Here is a 22,553-nt window from a genome sequence, read left to right as displayed (position 1 = left end):
ACAGACCTTGTTGTGAGCAGTTTGATGTACAAACTATTTTCTTTCTAGCCTGCCAACCGTATCGCTGCATAGAAGGAAACATGCATCTACTGCTAGCTCACCTAGCACCACTGAGCTAGGTAACATTATAGCTCAGCTAAAGAGGACGCCAATAATGTTTACATCACAAGCATGAACCTCACGTCCATGAGTAGATGCATGCTTCCTTCTGCATTGTGATGCATTTGGTGGGTGTAGCTTGCCAGAAAGAAAATAGGTCCTACATGAAACTGCTCACAACAAGGTCTGTGGATTATCTTGAGTAACCAGGTTATGATTTCTGGAAAGACACATTGCTGATGAGTTTTTCAAATTATTTTCTTTTGAGCTCCACAAGCTGAGTGCCATCTAGTTCCATTATATTAGAGAGAAGGCAGACATCTCTACAGCTGATAATCTCTGACACTTGGCAACTCACACCAAACCAATCTAGACTGATTAATAGCACTACAGGTAAGAGGGAAAATATTTATTTTTGATTTTGGGGTGATGTGTCCCGATAAGGGTTTTTGGGGTCTTTTCACGTGCTATATACTCCAATGGTTTAACTAGTTTCAGGGCCCTGCAAACGGTGTATGCTTCCACTATAAATAAACATGTCAGACACATTCTGTATTGAGTTCAACATGACACTTTATTTAGTAGAATGAATGCACAATCTCATACATACAGTATAGGGCGGGCCTATAGCCTTATTTCATAGGCCTGGTTATAAAGAGAAAAGGGAAAGAGAAAACAGCTGCATTTAAATATCTAAATAAAAAAAAAGAAGAAGAATCAAATATTAACACGTCACACTGCTGAATGAAGTTTTAACACACATTACCAATTCCCGCACTGATGAGAGAGAGCTACAGTAGATAGCTACAAAATGTTATAGGTTCATAAATATAATATAGTTTGAATAAATTTGCTCTGGAGCTAAATTTATATCATTAATTTTCTTACAGAGTACATTATATGAAAAATACATTTACGACCCCCAGTGCACAGCAGTTTGGTCTTTGATTTCAGGTTTTAACCAGCTGGAAGAAGCTCTATGAAGCTGGATACTGAGAGGATGTGAACACATCAGACAGCAGAGGAAACCAGGTCACATTCCACGGTGTGCTACAGTATGTAACAGAGTAGAAAACAACATCACGTATGACAAAGAATTACATTCAGATGAGTCCGAGATGGCCAAAGGTCAAGAACATTAAATGGAGGGGAAAATGAAAAATGTTCTGTGTACATTAAGACATATATTTTCAGTTTCCTTGAGGATTTCATGTATTATTCTGATCTTTCTGTAGATTAAATTGCAGAATGCTGTTAAGACTCTGATTACAAACTTTGAAATTTATTATGATACATAGCTACTCTGCTTTTAAAAAATGTAGTTCATTTTTTTTAAACAACACAAAACCAAGCACGTGAAATGAGTTGAAAATATTACAAATACAAAAATCAGCCAGCATGAATTCTCATTAACAAATTTACTGGTATGAGACCTGCTCACACCGTCATTCAAAACTGCAGCAGCCCTATTCTGTTCACACCACCAGCCTCACTTTTTTTTTTTTTTAACAACCAATTAAATAGTGCTCACTTGGGGGTGGAAGGGGTGGGAGAGGTTATTTTGATTAAATACTTATCATGTGGTTAGTTTAAAAATTACATTGTTAGTACGGGAATAAAACAGCTTGAAACTCATCAGTACAATCCACACTATATACAGACTAACACTCCGATAGACCTTCAGTGGATGTTAACAAAACTCACTCTCTTACTCTCACTTTTTCCCCAGTTACAAACCCTGTCAGGACCTTCCTACTGCCTGTCATCTCTCTTGGTGACAATTTCTTAGGGAATTAAGGCTTAAGATGTTCATAAAGTGCTCCATATGACACTCAAATCCTCCACAACTAAATGCAGAAAAAACAGATCAGATATGAGTAAATTATTGTCATACAGTCATGTGCTACTGCCATACAGTAGGTTTCACAACAGCCCTCAGGTTTTTCCTAAAACTGGTCTAATTTTTCTGTCAAGGTCGGCACAGAGAAAGCTACATTTATTGGCCAGCACTAAGCTGAATCTAGAAAATATACTGAAAAATCACAATATATATGACATCATTCCAAATACCGTAATTTAGTGACATCGTGAACTGCTCTCAGGTTTTGATTAGACTAAGCTCACAAAGGCTTAATGCTAGCATTTCAGATTATTAGAAAGCACTTTAAAAGTTTTCTAACCAAGTTTTAATATTAAAACATTTAGGCACTCCCGTCCGCTACACCAGTACACTACAGTTCATGGCCCCTTTCATTTATCAAACGTGAAAATTCAAATGGCTGTGAAATTAAAGGTCCAGTGTGTAGGATTTAACAGGGATATATTGGCAGAAATGGAATATAATATAATAAGTATGTTTTCTTTTGTTCATAATCTCCTGAAAATAAGAATATTTGTGTTTTTGTTACCTTAGAATGAGCTGTTTATATCTACATAGGGAGCGGGTCCTCATCCACAGAGATCACCATGTCGCACTGCCATGTTTTTACAGTAGCCCATCTGACAACCCAAACAATGGTGCTAGATAGGGCAATTCAGGTTATTGTGTGCCACCATAGTTAGCAGCTGTCCAGTGTCAGAAAAACACTGATTTTTAATGTGAAACTGCTTTATTCAGTGTTTTAACCAGTTTTAATCACCAGGTCTGTTTGTTTCGGAGTGAAAGAGACTTCTGCTGATAATTTGGCTTCTGGTAAAAACCTCCTGAACGTCTGGACGCTAAGTTATCAGAGAAAAATGGTGAGCACACATTAACAGGTGCTGGGCTGGCGGCCCATCTGTGACATGCCAAACAGCGTAGGAGAAACACTGATTAGTAACGTGACTTGTTTATTCAGTGTTTTAAGCCGTTAAAATCACCAGGTCTGTTTGTTTTGGAGTGAAAGAGACCTCTGAGGATGATTTGTCTCCCAATAAAAACCTTCTGAATAATGACAGCTGAGGGACTAATAATCAGGAGTTCATGCTTGGCACACAGGAGACGTTACATCAGTCCTCACCGATAGATGCCACTAAATCCTACACACTGCTCCTTTAACAGCAGATGGAGACTGAAGCATGTTTTTTTTGCGTTTTATATAGTTTACAAACACACATTCACTGGCATGTATTAATACTTTTCAAATGATATGAGCTCATATAACATCTTCGTATATCACAAGATTAATGAGCAATAAATTACCTCTTTAATATAGCTGTTCTTTATATCTGAGAAGATACAAAATAGTAATTTAGAGTTGTATATATTCTGTAAAAAAGTATATCTCAGGAGACTTTTCAGGGTTATTAGGAAGGAGTTTACTGCTCGAGTTGGACCAGAAATATCGATATATTAAGTACAGCATGACCATATTGTTATTAGATGAGTCAACTCCAGTGCACATCCACATGAGAACACTGGGTCTGATGAGTTCATATACTGGTGGGATCAGTTAGAACACGGGGAACTTGCCAAGGCTTTTTCACACTGTACAGCTACAGTTTGTCATTATTCCAGTCTCTTTCTGCTGAGGTTGCCGTGTTTTGCTTTGCTGTTGAGGTCACATTGTATCAACTTGTCTGTGTACGTGTGTGACTATGTGAGTCTGAGCGAATGTGTGTGTGAGGCTACAGTGTGTTTGCTCAGATAATGTAGTGTGTGTGTGTGTGTATGTGTGTGTGTGTTCTGCTGCTTCAGACGAGGGTGCCTGGGTCTGCACTGGGTTCCTTTGGGGTCACCTCTTGCATCTGTGGATGAGGGGTCTCCTGATACAGAGAGAACTCCATCGACCTGTTGGGGAGGCAAGGATCAATCAATACAGCACTCCACAAACAAGAGGCAGGAAGTGGAGGGTAAAATTACAGTCACAATACATCGCCATGAAATAAAAAGTATGAATCATGGTGAGAATAAAACAGAGCGTGGAGAGGGACGTCCCTGGAGGTTCATGAAATCACTGTAAAATTAAGGAAGGGGGGAAAAATCCTTGTCATAATTAAAGGGGCTCATTAATGCATGTTCACATTTTATCTGTTGAGTTGTCAGTTTCATATGTAAATGCGGATTCTGTCTCTCATTTCACTGCTGGAAAGATGGCTTGTTCATAAAACTAGGCTGTTGAAAGACAAATACTGGAAAATGGTGCTGCATGACCAAAGCAATGGGGAAAAAGGTCTGTGGCATTTGCTTTTGTTCAAGAGGTAGAAAACCTACAACTACCAGAATGCACTGCACCTCATCAGACCATATAGATACGCTCCTGCTGGTGGGTAATTCCAGCTTGTCCATTTCCACACAGGAAACAATATGGCAGCTGGCTGGTAACAAACAATCTTGAACAGGCCCACAGTAAGTGTGCCAGGCTTTGAAGCCAATTTTTGTAGCAGCCAAACAATGTCCTGTGGCCCAAAAAGACTTCTTCACAATGACTTACATGGCAAAAGAGAAAAACTGTAAATCAGGGGATACATTTGAGCATCACAACCCCCACAAAATGACTGGTTTCACTTTCAGAATTTGATCCATTCGGTCCAGTAACATATAGAAAGTCTAGATGAAAATGCAGCCCCGCCTCCATCGCTGTATCCACGTCTCATTATCCATTCATGATCTTGAATTACAGTTTAACAGTAAGCTAAAATATGTTTCTGAAAACATTTAGGGGTGAGAAATAGGCAACTACATGAACGACGTGGGCAATGAGGGTCCCTGGCTCAAAGCTGGGGTCGGGGAGCCCTTCTGTGCGGAACTTGCATGTTCTCCCCGTGCCACCGTGGGTTTTCTCCGGGTGCTCTGGATTCCTCCCACAGTCCAAAGAAATGCAGGTTAAGCGGTGACTCTAAAAGGTGTGAATGTAAGGAACGTGAGCATGAATGGTTGTCCGTCTATATGTATTAGCCCTGTGATGGTCCCGCCTCTCGCCCTATGTCAGCTGGGATAGGCTCCAGCCCCCCTATAACCCTTAACACGATAAGCAGCTACAGAAAATGAACTAATGAATAGGCAATATAGTTAAACAATCCTGGTTCATATTTAATCAACACTGCTTAGTTTTAGAGTTTGATCAGAGTTTGATCTGACGGCCTTAATACATGGGACACGGACACGTTGCAACACGTCTGCCACAGCATGCCCACAGCAGAATGTGTCCAGTAGAATCAAATGAACCTATTACACTGACCACAGAAGCTGCACTTGCCCGCGTAACCAATACTCTTTCAAAACCTCCTTAACCAACTGCGTTATCAGTTGGTAAAACTTAATACACTCACAGTGAAGCTGGCAGCAACCACACACAACAAAGACTGATTCTGTGTAACAGGTAAGAAGCCCTGCTTCGGCCCACCAATGTGACGCGATCTCTCTCTCTCTATCCGCTTCTAAAATGTGGAATTACAATCGTAAGTTTGAGCAACCGCCCTAGAGCCAGTGAAAATCCGTCATCGTTGAGCTGAGAGATGAGCAGAGAGATCAGTGTGCTGCAAAGATGGAAGTTTACCACAGTTCACACAGAGTACCCACATAGTTATGAAGCTGGTTGAAAATCAAAGTATCCCTTTAAGGCAATTCGAGGAAGCCTGTGAGTGAGAAAACGTGAGTGTTTTTGATCAGCAGAAGTCCAAGCGCCCGGACGTTGGCAGATAATGCTGACCATGCAAAATACAAACGCAAACAAAAATAAAACAGCAGTGGTTGTAAAGGTCACAGGATGATAGATGGATTGGCTGGGAACAGAGTGAGAGTAATAGCACCATCCTCTGCTGGGAGACCTGCTGCCAGATTCCAATGAGAAAGATATTTAAAGCTGGAGTGCAGGACTTTAACTTATAAATGAACTTCTGTTACATTTAAGCCGTTGCCAAACTAGATCCCTCACTGCTGATTAAGTCTATCGATGCCAGGGAAAGCTGTCTGTATGTCACAGTGTGCCAGAGTTTGGTGTCTGAGGAAACTTTGCTGCACAGTAACACTGGAAGTGATGTGTTTTATGTCAGCCAGCCAGATTCATTAATTTATTTCACCTTAGCTTTGTTATTATTTTGTTGTCTTTTTCTGTTTGGCTATAGGTTTTGTTTTGATTTCTCAGTGCTTCTCTTGTATATGCATGATTTTGATGTTCTGATACTATGTATGTTGACAGATTTTCTAAGAAGCATTCAGCATGCTCCGGATAAAAAACAATTAAACTGTCAAGAAGAATTTAAGTTGAAAGGCTTGAAGAAAGTGGTGGGAGGAGATGCAGGGAGCTCACCTGCATGCAAAAGTGTTCAGCATTTGCCGACAGTGTTAATATAATTACTCTCACTGCCAGAGGGGGGAGACAAAAGTTCCATACTCCAGCTTTAAGCAAATATGGTAAATACTGATTGTATTTGCAAGCACGCATGTTATTATTTGTATTTTAATAAAATGTTTTCTTACAGAAGAAAATGTCCCTTGAAATCAGATAAAAGCGTTCTTCTGCTTTGAGTGCCATGTAATCTCCAAACACAAAACAATACTGACAGTAAAAGCTCCATTCCTTTAGGCTTGTTTCTTTTGCAAGTTTTTATGGTGTATGAATTCTTGCCCACAACACTGATGATGATTTCCACCAATAGATATACAGGTGTGGCAGACACAAAGCAGTACAATATAAATATATATATACTGACCTTCCATGCAGTGGGTGACCATGGAAGCTGACTGACTGGGGTATCTGAGACCTGTGGAGGTTGCCTGGTTCACCTTGAACAGACTGGGCCTGGTGCACCAGCGGGTGGGGGTGTGACAGGCGTGAGATCCCTGCCTCGTGGCCCTTTGAGGCAGCAGGAGGATAGCCAAGGGCGTTCCTCAGATACCAGTCCCTCAGTCCTTCCAGAGCCAGGGCTTTATGCAAGCTTCGCGTTGAGTCTTCTGGGGTTGGGAGAGAGAACTGTGGGGGTCTGCGGCTGTAGGAGGGGCCAGAAAGCTCGGTCTGGTAGGGGTGCAGGTTGGGAATGGAGGATGTGGTGGTGCCCGAGGCAGGAAGGGGAGACTCGTACGCTGACAGCAGGATGGCATCCTGGGGATGTTGCTGCAAAGGTATAAAGGGTCCACAAGATTTGGTTCTGGTGACTTTGACCCTGCGCAGCTCAGCTTGGGACCCTCGGAGCACCATGGGGCTGTAAGGAGGTGCAGCACTGGGGAGGTGCACCTGGGAATGGGAAAAGCCGTTGGCATGTGGAGGCACCGCCGCAGTGGAGGAGCGGGGAGAGGGCCCGTCCTGCCAGATCCTGCCTGTGGACTGGTACAAGTGGTGCTGCACCTGCATCCTCTGCTGTTTCCCCCAGATATAGTCCATCAATAGCTCATTGTAGCCTCCACCAGCCGCTCTGTCGCCCATGGACAGACGCATTTTGGCCTGGTCCACAGAGCCATCGGCAAGTCTCTCAGGGCTGCCCAGGTGAATGTGTCGCAGCTTGCCATCAGTGAGTGTCTCTGAGCTCTTGTAGGGCCCTCCTCTAGGGGGCATCCCGTTTCTGGGCGCAGGATCGTCAGGCAGGCTCGATCTATCCAGCAGGGCCTCTGAGCTGTTACTGCGTCTGGCCCGGGAGCTGTAAGGGCAGCCTCTGCGATCAGAGGAAGAGCCCTCCTGAGCCAGTGGAATCATATAGGGCACATCCAGGCTGCCAGACCACTGCTTCAACCCATTACCACCCGATGCATCCGACCTAAAGCAGGGATGAACACAACAACAGCTTGCATTAGGAAAGGAATCTGAGCAACTATGGATAAAGAAAAGTGAGTGAAAGACATTTTAATCAAAACCATGTCACTAAATTTCACAGAAAATCACTTAAGAAGTGAACACAATTGTTTGTTTAAAAACCAAACGATGAGCTTGAGCCCTTGCTGGTAGCTAAATATGACACTAATCTGTGTTACAACCCTGACTCTGTGTCTGCATTAACAAAGTCATTAAGCCATTTCCAACCACACAGTTATCACAGTGGGAGGGAGCTGTAGCTTTGCTGCATCAGACAGGAGCTGCACTGTGGACAGATTACCTGACGTGAACACTGATTGGAGCAGTTCGAGCCAACAGAGGAGTCGCTGGAACGCTTCTACCTTCAGTGTTAGATGTACTTCTGGGTAGAGAGTGAGTTGGGCTGTGAGAGGCAACACAAGAGGACGTGTATGTAATATATATTATGAAAACAATAATGGTTATAGGTGCACACATATACTATAGTATAGCATAGTATTGTAGTGTATTGTATTGTATTGTATAGTGCACTCTCAGACAAGCAGACTGCACAGCTTTCACTATGGGTCACTTTAAGGGCCCTAACACTCCAAGCCCAAAGTCGGCCATCTGTCAATGTTTGGCTGTCAGTGAGCGTCTGACACCCTTGTTTTTGCAGTGTGTCCAGCACCATGGGCTCTAGTCGGCCCTTGTCCCCTTTTTTTTTTGGCTGATTCAGTTCTTTGAATTGATGTCAAAGCTGGTGGAGACTGTTGTTGAATGATTGGCAGATCAGCTCAGTGCATGAGAAGAGAAACGCAAGTGAGGAAAGTAAATAAATGGATAAAGTCATGAGGGCGTGAGATCAAAACTTGTTAAATTAGGTTAAAAAAAATTGAGCCAATGAGCTCTTTAGCAAAACAATTCATGGTGGGTTGTTTTGCTCTTCCCTAGTGCACAGTGATCGGTGAATCCGACCTGTCTGTCTTTCAGTTTCCCTTTTAGTATGATAAGTACAGGCGACAGCTGCCTGCTGTTATGAGGAGTAATTTCCTAACATACCACACATGCTGACTGGCCATTGGTTGTAGTCTCAGTGCATTCAAGTGCAAATTTTTGGCCGAGACACAGGTGACGTGAGGCAAGCAACAGTCAGCCTTCATCGCCCCTAGTACTTTGATGTGGGTTTGGTGTGTCTGGGCCTTTCAGAGGAACTATTGTGCTTTTCCTTATTTTGTGTCGTATATTTATAATGTTACAATGAAGGATGTTCTTATTAAACATTAAAATAAGGAGGTAAACGTATGTTAAAAAAAAAATCCCTGTGAGCAAAAACCCAAGGCTTCAAACCATTCTGAATATTTTAACAGTTTTTTCTACTGTTGAGACAAACTGACATCAGCTCATGACAAATTTCCTTATATGGTCATCTGCGCCAGGCATGCTACTGTAAGTGTTTAAATTACATACACGGTTACATGTGGCTACATGCTAATATCAGGCAAACATGTAATCTTTGTCGCTGATGTTGATTTCTCCCCTCTTTCGGATTAACTTCCTGCTGAAACATGTCCGTTTGTGTGTAGAAGCTTTTAGAGGTGAATTTTAAGGGGAGAAAGTGCCATTATTCTCTGTTAGAGTCATCCCTCCCAGCTGCAATGACGTGCAGAAATGCTGAGATACATAAGACCAAGAAACTCTGACCAATCAGAGCAGAGTGGGCTGTTTCAGGAGGTGGGTTTAAAGAGACAGGCACTGAAATAGGGCGAGCTAGAGGGTGAGCACAGGTGTTCCAGCACAGACAGTATAAGGAAAATTTTAAGACATCTACATTCGATTTAGGCCTGTGTTGCTGATACAGCTAGGCAGAAACGACAATGGGCAATTCTTCCTCTTTGCAGTTGCTCTGTATTTCATTAATAGTGTACTTTTAACATTTAATGCTGTACAACTGCGCATGCTAAATTTCTAAAAGGTGCATTGCAACGGTATGCATGCCTTTGATGGTGTTGTAAAGACCTCCATAGTCTAAAGTTGGGTCCCCCTTTTAATATGCTAGTTAGTGTATGGGTTAACTAGCAAATAGATCCATAACAAGTGGAAATCCAAAATACAAGCATGAACCTGAAAATGAGCTTGAGGCAAATTACCTAACAGAGCTTGTGACAGAGTTGCGGCGTGTCCTCATCTCGTAGTAAATCTCGACTGGTGACAGCTTCCTGCTGATCCTGTGGTCAGGGCTGCCCACAGTGAGCCGGGGTTGAGACAGAGAGCGCTGGTCAGCCGCCACGCTGGGAGAAGACTCTTTTGGTGGAGGAAAAACAAAACAAAATGATCTTTTAATGAAGCCTGCTCACAGATGACAAAATATCACCCACTCTGCAAAGCACACCTTGGTTGACATGACAGTTTTCCCAATCCTGGATTATGGTAACTTAAACTGGACGTCATCTACCACTCCGCCGTTCATTTTGTCACCGGTGCCCTTCAACACTCATCACTGTAACCTGCAGGCTCTCATCAACGGTCAATCACTCTTCACTAGCTTACAAAGCCATTGGTATTAGTCCATTTATAAATCTATCATTGGCAAAACTCCTCCATATCTACGCTCACTTCTCAATATCTCCAACAGTAACCACAATTAATGCTCTAGTAAATTAATTAGTATGCTCATTCCTAAAGTCTGCACGTCCTTTGGCTGTTACTCATTCCAGTTCGCTGCTCCTAGTGACTAGAATGAGTTGCAAAAGATGCTAAAACTCCTTCATTCCATCACTAACATTACTAAGTAATAACTCATTACAAGTGATAGTTTCTGATCACTGCACTTTTACTCTTTATGTATTGTGATGTTTTAATTTTGTCTAATGTTTTATTGCCCCAGTGTTTTAATGTTCTGTTGCTGCCTCTTGGCCCAGTCATCATTGTAAATAAGAATTGGTTCTCAATTGACTTATCTAGTTTAAACAAAGGTAAAATAAAATAATCACCTTCATTGAAAGCACAACAAGCCAAGTGTGCTATTTTGGGTTTTACAACTGAAATATGACGGCGCACTCATATTTAGTGTCTTAACACCAGAAGTGCAAATGAGTCTCCCACCCGCTGAGTGTGAGTGATGTATTTTGAATGTGAAAAAGTCTTCAAATACGATGAGCTAATTCTACTGCCTGCCTACCACTGTGTCAGTTAAGCTCATTATGAATATGGAAACAGTATCCACCGGAGATAGTTGCTCAGTGTATTCAGTTGACTCACCATTGTCATGGGATGTTGAATCTGACATGGAGCTTGTACTCTCTGACATGACAGTGTCCTCTGAAAAATAACAAATCATTCAGGTCACAGATGATGCAGCATGAAATCTGATATCTTTGCTAGACATACTGCAATGTTAATACAGGTCCAGTGTGTAGGGTTTGGGGGGGTATACTGGCAGAAATGGAATATAATATTATAAGTATGTTTTCTTTACCTGAGGATAAGGATCATTGTGCTTTTCATACCTTAGAATGAGCCATTGACATGATCACCATGTTGCATCACCATGTTTCTACAGTAGGCCAAAACGAACAAACGAAACACTGACTCCATAGAGTTATTCACGTTTTTGTGTCGGCCACTTTAGTTTGCAACCCCTCTGCGATGAGCAGCGTCAGCAAAACACAGATTTTTTAACATGAAACCTCTTCATTTAGTGTGTTTTTACTGGTTTAAATCACCTGGTCCATTTGTTTTGAAGAGGTAGAGACCTCTGCAGGTAATTCAGCTCTCTGTAATAACTTAATCAACATCTGGATCAGAAAGGAGGTGAGCGCACATTAGCAGGTGCTTGTTGCATACAGGCTGAAAAGCATAGGAGAAACACTGATTTGTAAAGTGAAACTGCTTTATTCAGTGTTTTTACTGGTTTAAATCACCTGGTCTGTTTGCTTTGGAGAGGAGAGCTCTGCAGATAATTCAGCTCCTGGTAAAAAACCTCCCGAACAATGAACACAAAAAGACTCCTAACCAGGAGAAGTTTCAGCTGGCTGCAGTCTGCAATCCTCCTCCCTGGATGCCACTAAATCCCCCTAAATCGTACACACTGCTCCTTCAAGTGTGTTTTTCAAAAGTGTTAATTGGTAATGGAGCTTTGTTTTTATTCATGTATACCACAAGTTTTTTTAAGTGGGTGTATTGATGTGGTTTTCGGTGCTTTGTAATTATACCTGTGTGACACCCTCGATGTACTGTCCTCTTGCTGTTTGGGACATTTCGGTCTGATTCCGAGTGTCTGTACAGAGCACCGGTGAAGATGGCTTTCATCTGCTTTCTTTGGGCAGCCTCATCCTGCAGCGAGGGACAGCCAGCCGTGTTAGACCACAAGTACACACAGCGGTACAGCTGCTGCGTAAACACAATTGATATTCAAGGTGTTGACTTACCTCTGCCTTGGTGTTGGGCGCTAGGCCAGCTCTGCGCTGCACCGCTGGGGGTTTCTCTCCCGTCTCCAGGGGGAAAGCATGTGGCAACTTCCCAGTTAGCTCCTGTAAAGGACATTCATTAGCCCCCAGTAACTAAAATCCATCGTCTCACTGGCCTGGGAGGTCCAAAGTGTTACATAAAATGAGACCACTTAGCAAATTACTTCAAGTCTCAATAAAAGCCACCCTTTAAATAGTTGACTGCATTAAAATAGATGCCAGAAATAATGTTTTTACCGGGATATACATCTAAAGTGGTTACAGAAGAACTCTGCAGATAAACAGTGCTTTCAACTGCTAAATTGGCTTTACTGAAAACAGAGTAGACAACTTGTCAATCCAAGAATAGAGCATGCAGAGACAGGGCGGGTAACTATACATCCAGCTGGAAACAGCGAGGTTTTAAACAGCTGTTAATGAAACGCTGAGGCAGCTGTGGCTACATTAAGACGTGCTAACAAGTCCTCTGGAGCAATCAAGCAAATATCATTATGCAACCCATTTGATGTGAGAGAAAATATCACTGGTTGCCAGTTGCATCTACATCCAGAGGTTCAGATTTACAGAGAATAAAAAATAAGCTATAATCTGTAATATGATGAAGTCTCCTCAGTTGAAACATCACAAGAGCACAAATTAAAAGACTGGAGTTTTCATCTAAATGCCTGAGGTGTATGGGGTGAGCATGCTGCAGCTGAGCCATGTATGTTTCAAAAGTGAAGAGAGAGCTACTCACTGCTTCCTGCAAACAGACTTGTTTGAGCTCTCCCACTCTGGTGTTGAGGAGAGCCTCGAGGGCCTGCTTCCTCTCCTGCAGAGCTGCAACCCTCTCAGCCTGCAGCTTGCTGTCCTGGCAGCCTTGAACATCTACACAACACAGCACATTAAACACATCTTAAGGAAGGCTGAATTAAAGTTTACGGCTGGAAATATACATTTTTTTTTTTTATTGTCAACAATTCCCATGATAAAACCCAACAGCCCAGTCACCAGCAAAGAAAGTTAGCACTGTGTGTTTTTGCAAACCACGGATTTGTTACATTTGTGCATCTTATGCGTATCATATTTACATCAATACTTCTAAGTGACATCAGATTACACGTGAAAGACCTGACAACTTGTGGCATTTTCAGCCATGTTTGTGGCAACAAAACCAGATATTTTAAGCCAAAACATAATCTTTTCTTAGTCATAATCAAGTGGGTTTTGTGCCCAAGCAGAACCTCACATTAACAACAATGTTGTTGAAACGTAGTATATTTTCAACATAATAATGTACAGTTTTTTTTCAGTAGGAACCAGTTGGTTTGTGATTGAGAGTCACAGACAGGAAAGTCATTTAGTTTTGAGAGACGGACTAACACATTGTTGTTGTTTATTTGTAATTTCATAGGATTTGTTGACCTTAAGAAACGTATAGAAAAATGGCAGGCTTCTGCTTTACCAACAGTGGGCTTTACATTTTAGGGCAAATCCCTGGATTGTAGTTTTGAAGGATTCAAACTAGGAATCTTTACATTTTAAAACATTTCTACTTGTTTTGGTTTCCTATTCTCATATGATGTCTGCTCACAGTGGCTGAGCGCTCTGATAAGATTATCTGACAGCTGTGGTGACAGTACGTGAACAAAAGGCCTTCACACATACAGCTGTTTTTTCAGCTGCCTGTTACCTTGAGAAAAACACGATTGTTTTCCTTCTGTTGAACTGTGAGAGAAAAAAAACACAAGCCATTCCACGCTTGTCCAGACACGAAAGTGTCTGTCTTTACACTGTGAGGAGTCATCAGTACTCACCAGGAGCCCCCAAACCCATGGATGTGATCAGATGTCCTTTGACCTCCATGTGATGTAATTCTGGGGACTTTACAACTCTCGCTCCCAGCCACGCCCTCACCTGATGAGAAATCAACAGAGACTTCACTGCTACTGAGATGTATCAACAAAATATATTCAGGCCTACATGTTTTCTGCTCTCTAACCTTGCAGTATCAGTAATGTGTCCTTTTTTTTCCAGGTCTAGAGTCAATGGTTTCATTTCTACCGAGTCAGCAGTAGATAAGAATGCATCTGTGTCTAAACTGAATCCCTGCAAATGTTAAGAAACACAACTCAAACTACAGAAGCACATTTCTGCCAGTGTGATGAGAAAAACATCCTGTAAGTCATTATAATGAAAAAGTCAATCTGTCATACAGTATGTAGTACAGATCATCTTTTATCAGAACAGCAACAGCTTCACTAAAAGCACTATAAAACCCAGATCTGAAATTACATAAAGCCATATTAATAACATGCATTAAGCCAGTTTTTATGGGACATTTAGAAAATATCAAAAGTTCAATAAAAGTCTGATCATAACTTAGCTTGCAGCTTAAGGCACTCTGAGAGTGTGTAATAATACTCTAAAATTAGCTCTCAGATACAATTAGCAACCAATTAATTTGCAAAGAGAAGGAAATGAGACAGGATAAGTAACATTAATAATGCATGGACAGAAACACAGAGCGAGAAACCCAAACCCTGAGTGTTTTATGACTCAATAGCTCAATAGCCACTGGTACAAAGAGGAATAGAGCCAGGAGCAAAGTGATGGAATAAATAACAGAGGCAAGGAATAAATGCAATGTTCAGCGGAGTTTCCTCTTTCCTGCTGTCATAAATTTCAAGGGTTACATGAAATTCACTCTGCATGCAATCACATGTATTTTTTTTTTACTTTTTACATATTAGACCGTCGGGGCCAGCTCTATTTAGAAGGAAAACAATTAAACTGTTGCCTAACTGAAATCTGAAACAAGAAATGCTGCCATCACTCGACTGTAGCAAGTGAGCAATGTGTCATGTTCACTTTTCCTAACATAATGGAGGTTCATTACAAACAAAGCCTCCCCCCTAATACCCAATAGAGACTTGACATCCAAAAATAGCAATTGCGTTTTCTGCCAAAAGCCTCTCACTCAACGCTGCTCACAAATGGCTGCCATAAACAAGCATCTTGCCAGTCGACTAAATCATAAAATGACTCCATTCAACCCTCAAATCTAGACGGAAGGCCTCAAGGGCTGAATCAAATTTACCCGTCCAAACTCTGCTTCTGCCAGCATCACGTCTTTCAGAAGGAAACATTTATCTATCACTCTTATCTGGTGTTACTCTAAGCAGCTGTCTCAAAGCTCTGCACACAGTTGACAAGCTTTCTGCTTTTTGTGGGTCGGTAAGACATAGAGTTTTGTTTTCCTCGCTCAAACAATATAAAGAATGAGTCTCGCTTTGTGCAGAGACATACTTGAAATACTTGTACCGAGTTTGCATTGGCTCCTGTCCTGGAACTGAACCAGTAACTGCTGTTTGCTCCTGTACGTGTGAAAACCCCCAGCATGCTTGACCTCCCATTGACAGACAAGTAGGAGCCTTTCACACAAACAAGTGGCAGAGTTACGACCGCCGCTCAGACAAAAGCTCATCACATGAACCCTGTTAAACAAAACCAGGTCCGTGATAATGAGATTTTAAGTTAATCTAATATACTGAGAAGGACTTTCACCTGAGAATGTGCACGGCAGTGTCATGCCTGTTCTCTGTTGAGCAGCGAGGCTGAGCAGTAAACCCGCTGAGAGAAGCAGTCAAGAGAAGACAGACAGAGACATTTGGTATTCATCTGCATGGTCGCCGGGCAGCTGGAACCAAAAGGCTGCCGTGGCTCTAAAGAATGACTTTGTCCAGCAACCAAAACATTTGCTTGGAAGCTTGGTGCTGTCCTTTCACACACTAAAATGTGCCTTTTACGTCTTTATAAAACCAACAATCCTTTGACTTCAGTGTTCTTGGTTAACCAGTGTTTCATGTTTGTTACTATACAAGCAAATAAAGTCATTTAAAACCAAGCAATGTAACTTTGAAGAAAAAAATAACACATTCTTGCTCTTACAAATGTAAAAACTCAATTCATCAGCAATAAAACCCACTTGTTGTTTTTAACACTCAGGGGTTTTACTGCTGCAGCCTTACTTGGTGGCTAATGTTAGCAAACGTAAGCAAGTAAATACGGCTGTGTAACTGACATTACCAAGCCAGTTTGCTGACTTAAAGGTATACTATGCAGGATCCACCCTCCCCCCTCCAAAAAAATAAAACAAAACAACAGACTCCTACAAAAGTAATCCTTCTCAATCATCACTTTTAACGTTCTAGAATTTATGGCAGTGTATTTATCTACAGAGACTTTGCCTGTATTTACTTCATATTTTGCTGTGTGGGGACATTTCTGGGCACAGCACGCAGGTGAGGTCTAGACTTCATAAAGTGACTCGGTGCCAGACCAGAAACACCAAGCATCTAAGAGGAGGCTACGAAAATGGCGGACACAGCAGTGAAAAATGCAAATATAGTTCGGCAAATCACCAAGTGGACAAAGCTTGTTCTGAACAAGAGTGAATCTGGGGTCGCCTTTCACTTTCCCTTTTGCTGGTCAGCACTGAAGGGGAAGGGGATGAAGAGCAACACAGTGTTGGCCTGTTTTCTGTTGGACACATAGGTGCCAGCAGTTAGCTTAGTTAGCTTGCTAAAGTATCGGCTTTTCCATTACAACAAATGTAACGTTGCTACAGTAGTACAGTAGCTTGCAGTGTATGTACAAGCAGTTTTCGGAGGAGGGGCCAAGTTTGAATGTTGTGTTTGCAAACAATAACCAAGAATTCCTGCAAAATATACCTTTAATGACTCTATGTACTTCTCTATAGGACAACACACACCAATACCCAACATGTCAGGATGCCCCACCGTTCTGTTTCCCAGCAGCAACCACAGATTTATAATAATAACTCGAGACCAGCGCATATTCATTGCAATGGAGTTGCTTGCTGGCGCATATGCCAGAAAAAGTTTCAAGTTTCTGGGTTTATTTCCACAGTATGTGGAACACTTAATAGTAATGTTTCTCCCACTGTCCCCACATGCGAGTTCCTGTTCGGCTCATAAACTTTACATTTCGATGACTTCACAGAATTTGAAATCGCTTTTCTCGGCTTAAGAAAAGTTTTAAAAAACGGAAAACCTCCATGGCTCAAAAATTCATAATGTAGAGAGTCACAGAGAGTCACTCGTTTGCAGTTTAAGGTGTCCTGACGTCTCATTTATATCGGTGGCCTCTGGGGAAATTGTTTTTGGGCCACGAGGATTTTTTTCGCTGCAGTACCGAGAGTGGCCACTGTGAAAAACTGGCTGCAAACAGAGCAGCATTCCTGGGGGCCTGGCATTAACACACATCAATTCTCCAGACAAGCAGAAATTTATCACATTCAACACATCCTGACAACAGTACCTTCACAACTGCTTCTGTCTAGATGCGTCTGGTGTTTGCTACTGGCATCATATGTAAAAACAATGCGATGCTCCACAGAACAGCCAGTGTGTGTTGATCTGTTTTAGCATTTACCACTATCCCGTAAGTGCCTATTGTTCAGCAAAGGTTACACACCAGGTTACACTTAAGTCTTTCTAGTGAAACCTTCAATGTATCCGATTCAAGAAAACTTTAAGATATTGGTGGAAAAAAAATTCAACAACAGCTGTTGCTACTTGTCTGAAGTAACCTGAAAAGGAATTAAGTAGCAAGCCAGCAGCTAAACTGAAAGAGTAAAGATACCAAATATAGAACAACATCAGACAGAAAGGAAATCTATAAAGGAAATAAAAAAGAAAATGGCATCACAGTATGAGCCACAATTTCTGACAAGACAAAACACCAAAGTAGTGAGTGCTTAGCATCAAATATACATCAAGGCACTTCAAGACAAGGGCGAATCAATCAGCTGCAACAGGTCGTCCTCTAACCACTACTGAGTCTAACAAATAACACACCTGAGAGAATCAGTGGTCTCACTGGTTGAAGTCAAGCGCTAACTGCTTAAACATCTGGTGTACAGATGTGTGCAGAGGTACAGGTACAACAACTCGAGATGGGCGGCATCACATTCCACAGAGAAGCCTGTGGGAGAGATGGCGGGACAATGAAGAATCAGATAAACAGAGAGTCGCGGAGAGCAGCATCAAAGGAGGGATCAGAGGAGATATGGGTATGCGAGATATGAGCTCAACACGATCATCAAACACATGTTGACTTAGCATGTGCGGGGGGATGAGGGACGTGCTCTGGATGGTGGTATAGATAGCACTTTGGGAGCCATGTTGATTAAAACATGAGCTGTGCGACGAGAGTGAGCTGCCCCTGTGCAGCGTGCATCACACGAATGCAAATCAGCGACGAGTTTAATATTCAAGTCCGACGGGCTAAACACTGAAGCCTGTAAGGTAGGTCCAATCCTACCGTGTCCACACAAGGAACGGCACTGCTCTTTCTTCAGCTTAGAAGTCATACATATTAGATCACAACATTCATAGCAAAGCGAAATTCCTACAGGCAACAGTTTTATATCCAGTTTTCTCATCCCTTGATAAACACGATGCCTCCCAGCTCTTTAAGAGATTCACTCTCTCTGCTGTCAGCTTTTATGTGGCCCAAGAGTCCCAGGAACAGGCTACTGTTGTCAACAGCGTTTATATAACAGATATATTCATGACTTACAGTGCAGCATGTCTTAATATGTAACAGCTGATGCTTCTGCAACAACCTCATATCTGTTGCAAGTGGCGGGGGATGTACAATATGTTTGTTAGTCTCTCTCAACAGGCAATACGGAGCAGCTGAGACGTAAAAGAGCAGCTGAAATATCACCTCCAGCCCTCTACGGACAGGTGAGGCTGGCAGCCCTCATGTTGACTGTTGGTGTTGACACAGCTGCTACTGTTATGAACCTACACACGGTTACCAGGGCAGGGTCACAACTATGTTTCTGTAGAGTTGAAACTAGGCCAGTAGCGTTGGAAGACTGTGTAGCTTAGACATATGTATAATAAATGTTGCAAAGTTGGCTCTCTCAATGCATTCAGTGCCATGCCAGGACAACACTTGGGGTGTTTGTCTTGATGCCTCTGACCTCTGAACTAGGGATGTTCCTAACGACCAATTTCTCTGATGTTTAAGTTTTGGTATGGTTTTAAGTATGGTTTTAAGTTTACAGAAGAGTGAGGGGCGGGCTACACCCTGGACAGGTCACCAGACTATCACAGGGCTGACACATAGAGACAGACAACCATTCACACTCACACTCACACCTATGGGCAATTAAGAGTCACCAACCTAACCTGCATGTCTTTGGACTGTGGGAGGAAACCGGAGAACCCTTAGATAACCCACTCTGACACGAGAACATGCAAACTCTGTACGGTGGGGCCCCCCACCCCAGGTTCGAACCAGGGACCCTCTTGCTGTGGGGTGACAATGCTAGCCCCTACCTTTTTAAGAAAATGTGCCTGATGATTACAACATCTTCACTGGGTGAACGCAGTAGCACAAAGTAATTATTTTAATGATAAGTTTAACCAACTAGTATTTCTAGTGCTGGCTAGCGAGGGTAACAATGCAACTGGTCGATTAATCGTGCACATCCCTACTCTGAGCCTCGCTCTGCTCATTTGTAGGAGAACAGTAATGTGACCTTTATCTGCACGCTCTTTCTGCCATTCAACAATAAAGTCCAAGAATGTTAATATGCCCACGAGGGAGTTGCAATAGTGAGGATGAGGAGCAGAGACATTCAAATGTTTTTAAATTAAAGAAAAAAAGGAGATGTGGTTCAGGCTTCTGTATGATAAAGAAATGAGTCAGGGTCAGACATACAGAGGATTTACTGAACTACCTCCACCTGACCAACCCCAACCGAAGAACTGTGCAGGGGCTTATGGAAGGTCAGGTGACCCCACCCCCGATCCCCCACACTAATATGATCTCTTCTCGTGCTCTCTATAACCATGAAATACTGATTTATAACACGCTTATCGGTGCACAGCAGGGCAGCTTAGCTCGGACTGACCAATCGTGTGGCTCACCATTTCTCCTCCCTGGCCTTGACGCTCACCTTTGCACATTTGACACGGCTACCGCAGGTGAAACAAAGCAATCTTGGTGATTGCTATCCACCTGGATTCTGCTAAGCTGAGGTGGGGGGAGTAATAAAGAAAGGAATGCGGCTCTAACGTCCGAGGGGATTATTCCTATGCATTTTCCCTTTGCGCCGTAACACCTGGAGGGATTTCTGTATGTATTCCAAAGTCGTTTTTTATGTTCCACTGTGGCTGTAATCCCCCTTGTTTGGTTTTGGAGGGAGTTCAGGGCTGCTTATGATGTGCAGCCACAGTCGTACACTTACATTCATTACTACACAGGCATTACAGCCTGATCTGGTTCTTTTGTGCTTTTATGTTCTTTATGACTGAAGAAATGTGGGTGAATTCTCTCTCTTATCCGTGGCACCACCACTCTGGTGTATTTCCAACACTTGATAAGGTCTGGGATTTGATTCCCCGAGCTCGCACACTAAGCACCAAGACACTTTAGAGGAGGCCAAAAGACTATTTTCATTTTTAATCCATGCAAATGTGCAGGTTAAAGGGTTTGCAGACAGGTTCAGGATCAGGAGGTGAGTGTGCAACTTTTCACACACCCCACTAAACCCGCATGCTTGTCAGTCAAGTATATTGAACCAGATGCTCAAATGGTGTCAGTCCATGTCTTAAGGGCATCATAAAAGGAGCAGTGTCACCTTGGTGGAATAAAATGGCAAAAGAATACCATTGTGTTTTCGACAATCTGGGTCAAAGCCCAATTCCATGGGTGTTTGATTGAATTGTAACACTCAAAGTAGCATGAAAACCACAGGGAGTGCTTTACAGAAGAGTAAAGTGCCATGCTACCAATTTGAAGATAACAGCGACCAGCGAGGGGAGAAAACAAACACCAACATGTGTCCAAATCCCCCTGAAGAAACAAAGCATGAATAGTCTCCAAACAGCTACACCAAACCTCCCTGCAAATTGTCTAATGGTCCAAGAATCCAAAGCCACTACAAATACACAGGAACCCCAAAATAGGAGCGATCAGCACTTTCAAAATTGCTTGGCAGCAAAGTGGAAAATCCTCTTCTGAAAACAGAGGTGTTTCCCACGTACAACAAGAGGCGGACTAGCTGTGAAGCACCCCGAAGGCACAGCTGACCCTACACAACACATTTGGATGGGTTTTTTCAGATCCAGACAGACATCCTTGTTCAGGAATCTGTTAATAATAGGGCTTAACCCTGCTGCATGAGAACAAGCAGGATTCATATGTGAGAAGAGTGAAATCATTAAGGCCCAGCAGACAGCAGGAGCAGCGTGCTTCTGCCTATTTTGCTCCACAACAATGCAGTAACAGGGAGAAGTTGTGTATTCCCAGGAAGCATGACACAGATTTTTACTCCGTTTAAAGCTGCCCGTTTGGATTTACGCAGATGCTGTTGCAATCCTGGCATTTCCTGCCTTTTAATGAATGTGCCACACAAACAATGTGTGCTTCCGTTTGCGGGCGCTGGAAAACAACACGGGCACACATGAAAGAGACATATTGAATTTCATTTCATACAGTCCTTGCGTTTAATTTACAGGCGTGTTATTTGGCTCAGCGTGGAGAGCATAAAGCATGTGTTCCCACATTAAGTCCGGCTTCAGCAGCCATCCTGCATCTGCATAGTCGTTGCAGACGACAGCACCGGCTGATAATGAAACACACTGGACTAATTAATGTTAGCAATAACATACCGCAGGTGTGTCACTGACTGACACCATGACAAACACGCTTTTACGTTAAGGTGAATACACGTCTTAATAATAAATAATATAGCAAAAAAAACGTCTTGTAGTCTTCTATGTAGGCCAGGCTGTTTTTCTAGAGAATATAGGTTGTGTTGACGGCTGTTCATTAATACGCCCAGGAAGGATGAGAAGGACATCTTGGAGCAGAAATCCCCTCTTACCAGAGAGCATGACCGATGCCTTCGGAGGTCTCCATGGTCCTCTGTAGCAAAACCAAGGCGAGAAAATTCATTCCTGCATGACACCACAGGACAAAATCCTCCCCAGGAAAAAAAAAAGCTTTAATTAATCAAACATGCGGATAAATCGTAGTACACGCAAAAACAGCCCCTCGTTCATGGTGGCTTCGTATCCCAATTGTAATTCACCAGCAGCCTCGCGACCTCCGCTGTGTCGGAGCCCTGCGCATCTCAGCAGACCTGCTTTGAGAAAGAAGAAAGGTTTCCCTTCTGCACCGGATGAAAACCCTCTATTTCTCACAGCCAACTGACTCAACACTGTCACAGCGGCGATGCCCCTCCCAGATGTTACATGCCTTCAATGTGCGCCAC

At 42.6% G+C, this 22,553-nt stretch overlaps 1 protein-coding gene across 2 annotated transcripts; it reads right to left on the bottom strand.

Annotated features, from left to right (window-relative positions):
• Positions 1–664: 664 nt before the first annotated feature.
• Positions 665–22,528, bottom strand: ccdc120b (coiled-coil domain containing 120b). Of its 2 annotated transcripts, XM_050037902.1 has the most exons (10): positions 22,164–22,527; positions 14,050–14,149; positions 12,990–13,120; positions 12,215–12,316; positions 11,999–12,119; positions 11,046–11,105; positions 9,935–10,088; positions 8,107–8,208; positions 6,733–7,770; positions 665–3,868 (listed from the first exon to the last, which is right to left on the bottom strand). In XM_050037902.1, the coding sequence occupies exons 2-10, from the start codon at positions 14,096–14,098 to the stop codon at positions 3,772–3,774; spliced, it is 1,854 nt and encodes a 617-aa protein (XP_049893859.1). In that variant the 5' UTR covers positions 14,099–14,149; positions 22,164–22,527; the 3' UTR covers positions 665–3,771. The 2 variants fall into 2 exon arrangements, with proteins under 2 accessions (XP_049893859.1, XP_049893860.1); XM_050037903.1 differs by lacking the exon at positions 8,107–8,208 and having other exon boundaries at positions 22,164–22,528.
• Between the last annotated feature and the right edge of the window lie 25 nt (positions 22,529–22,553).

This window comes from Epinephelus moara, chromosome 24, assembly GCF_006386435.1.
Source record: "Epinephelus moara isolate mb chromosome 24, YSFRI_EMoa_1.0, whole genome shotgun sequence".
NCBI lineage: Eukaryota > Metazoa > Chordata > Actinopteri > Perciformes > Serranidae > Epinephelus > Epinephelus moara.
Note: the sequence above shows the minus strand (reverse complement) of the source record. Positions and strands in the feature narration are given on the sequence as shown.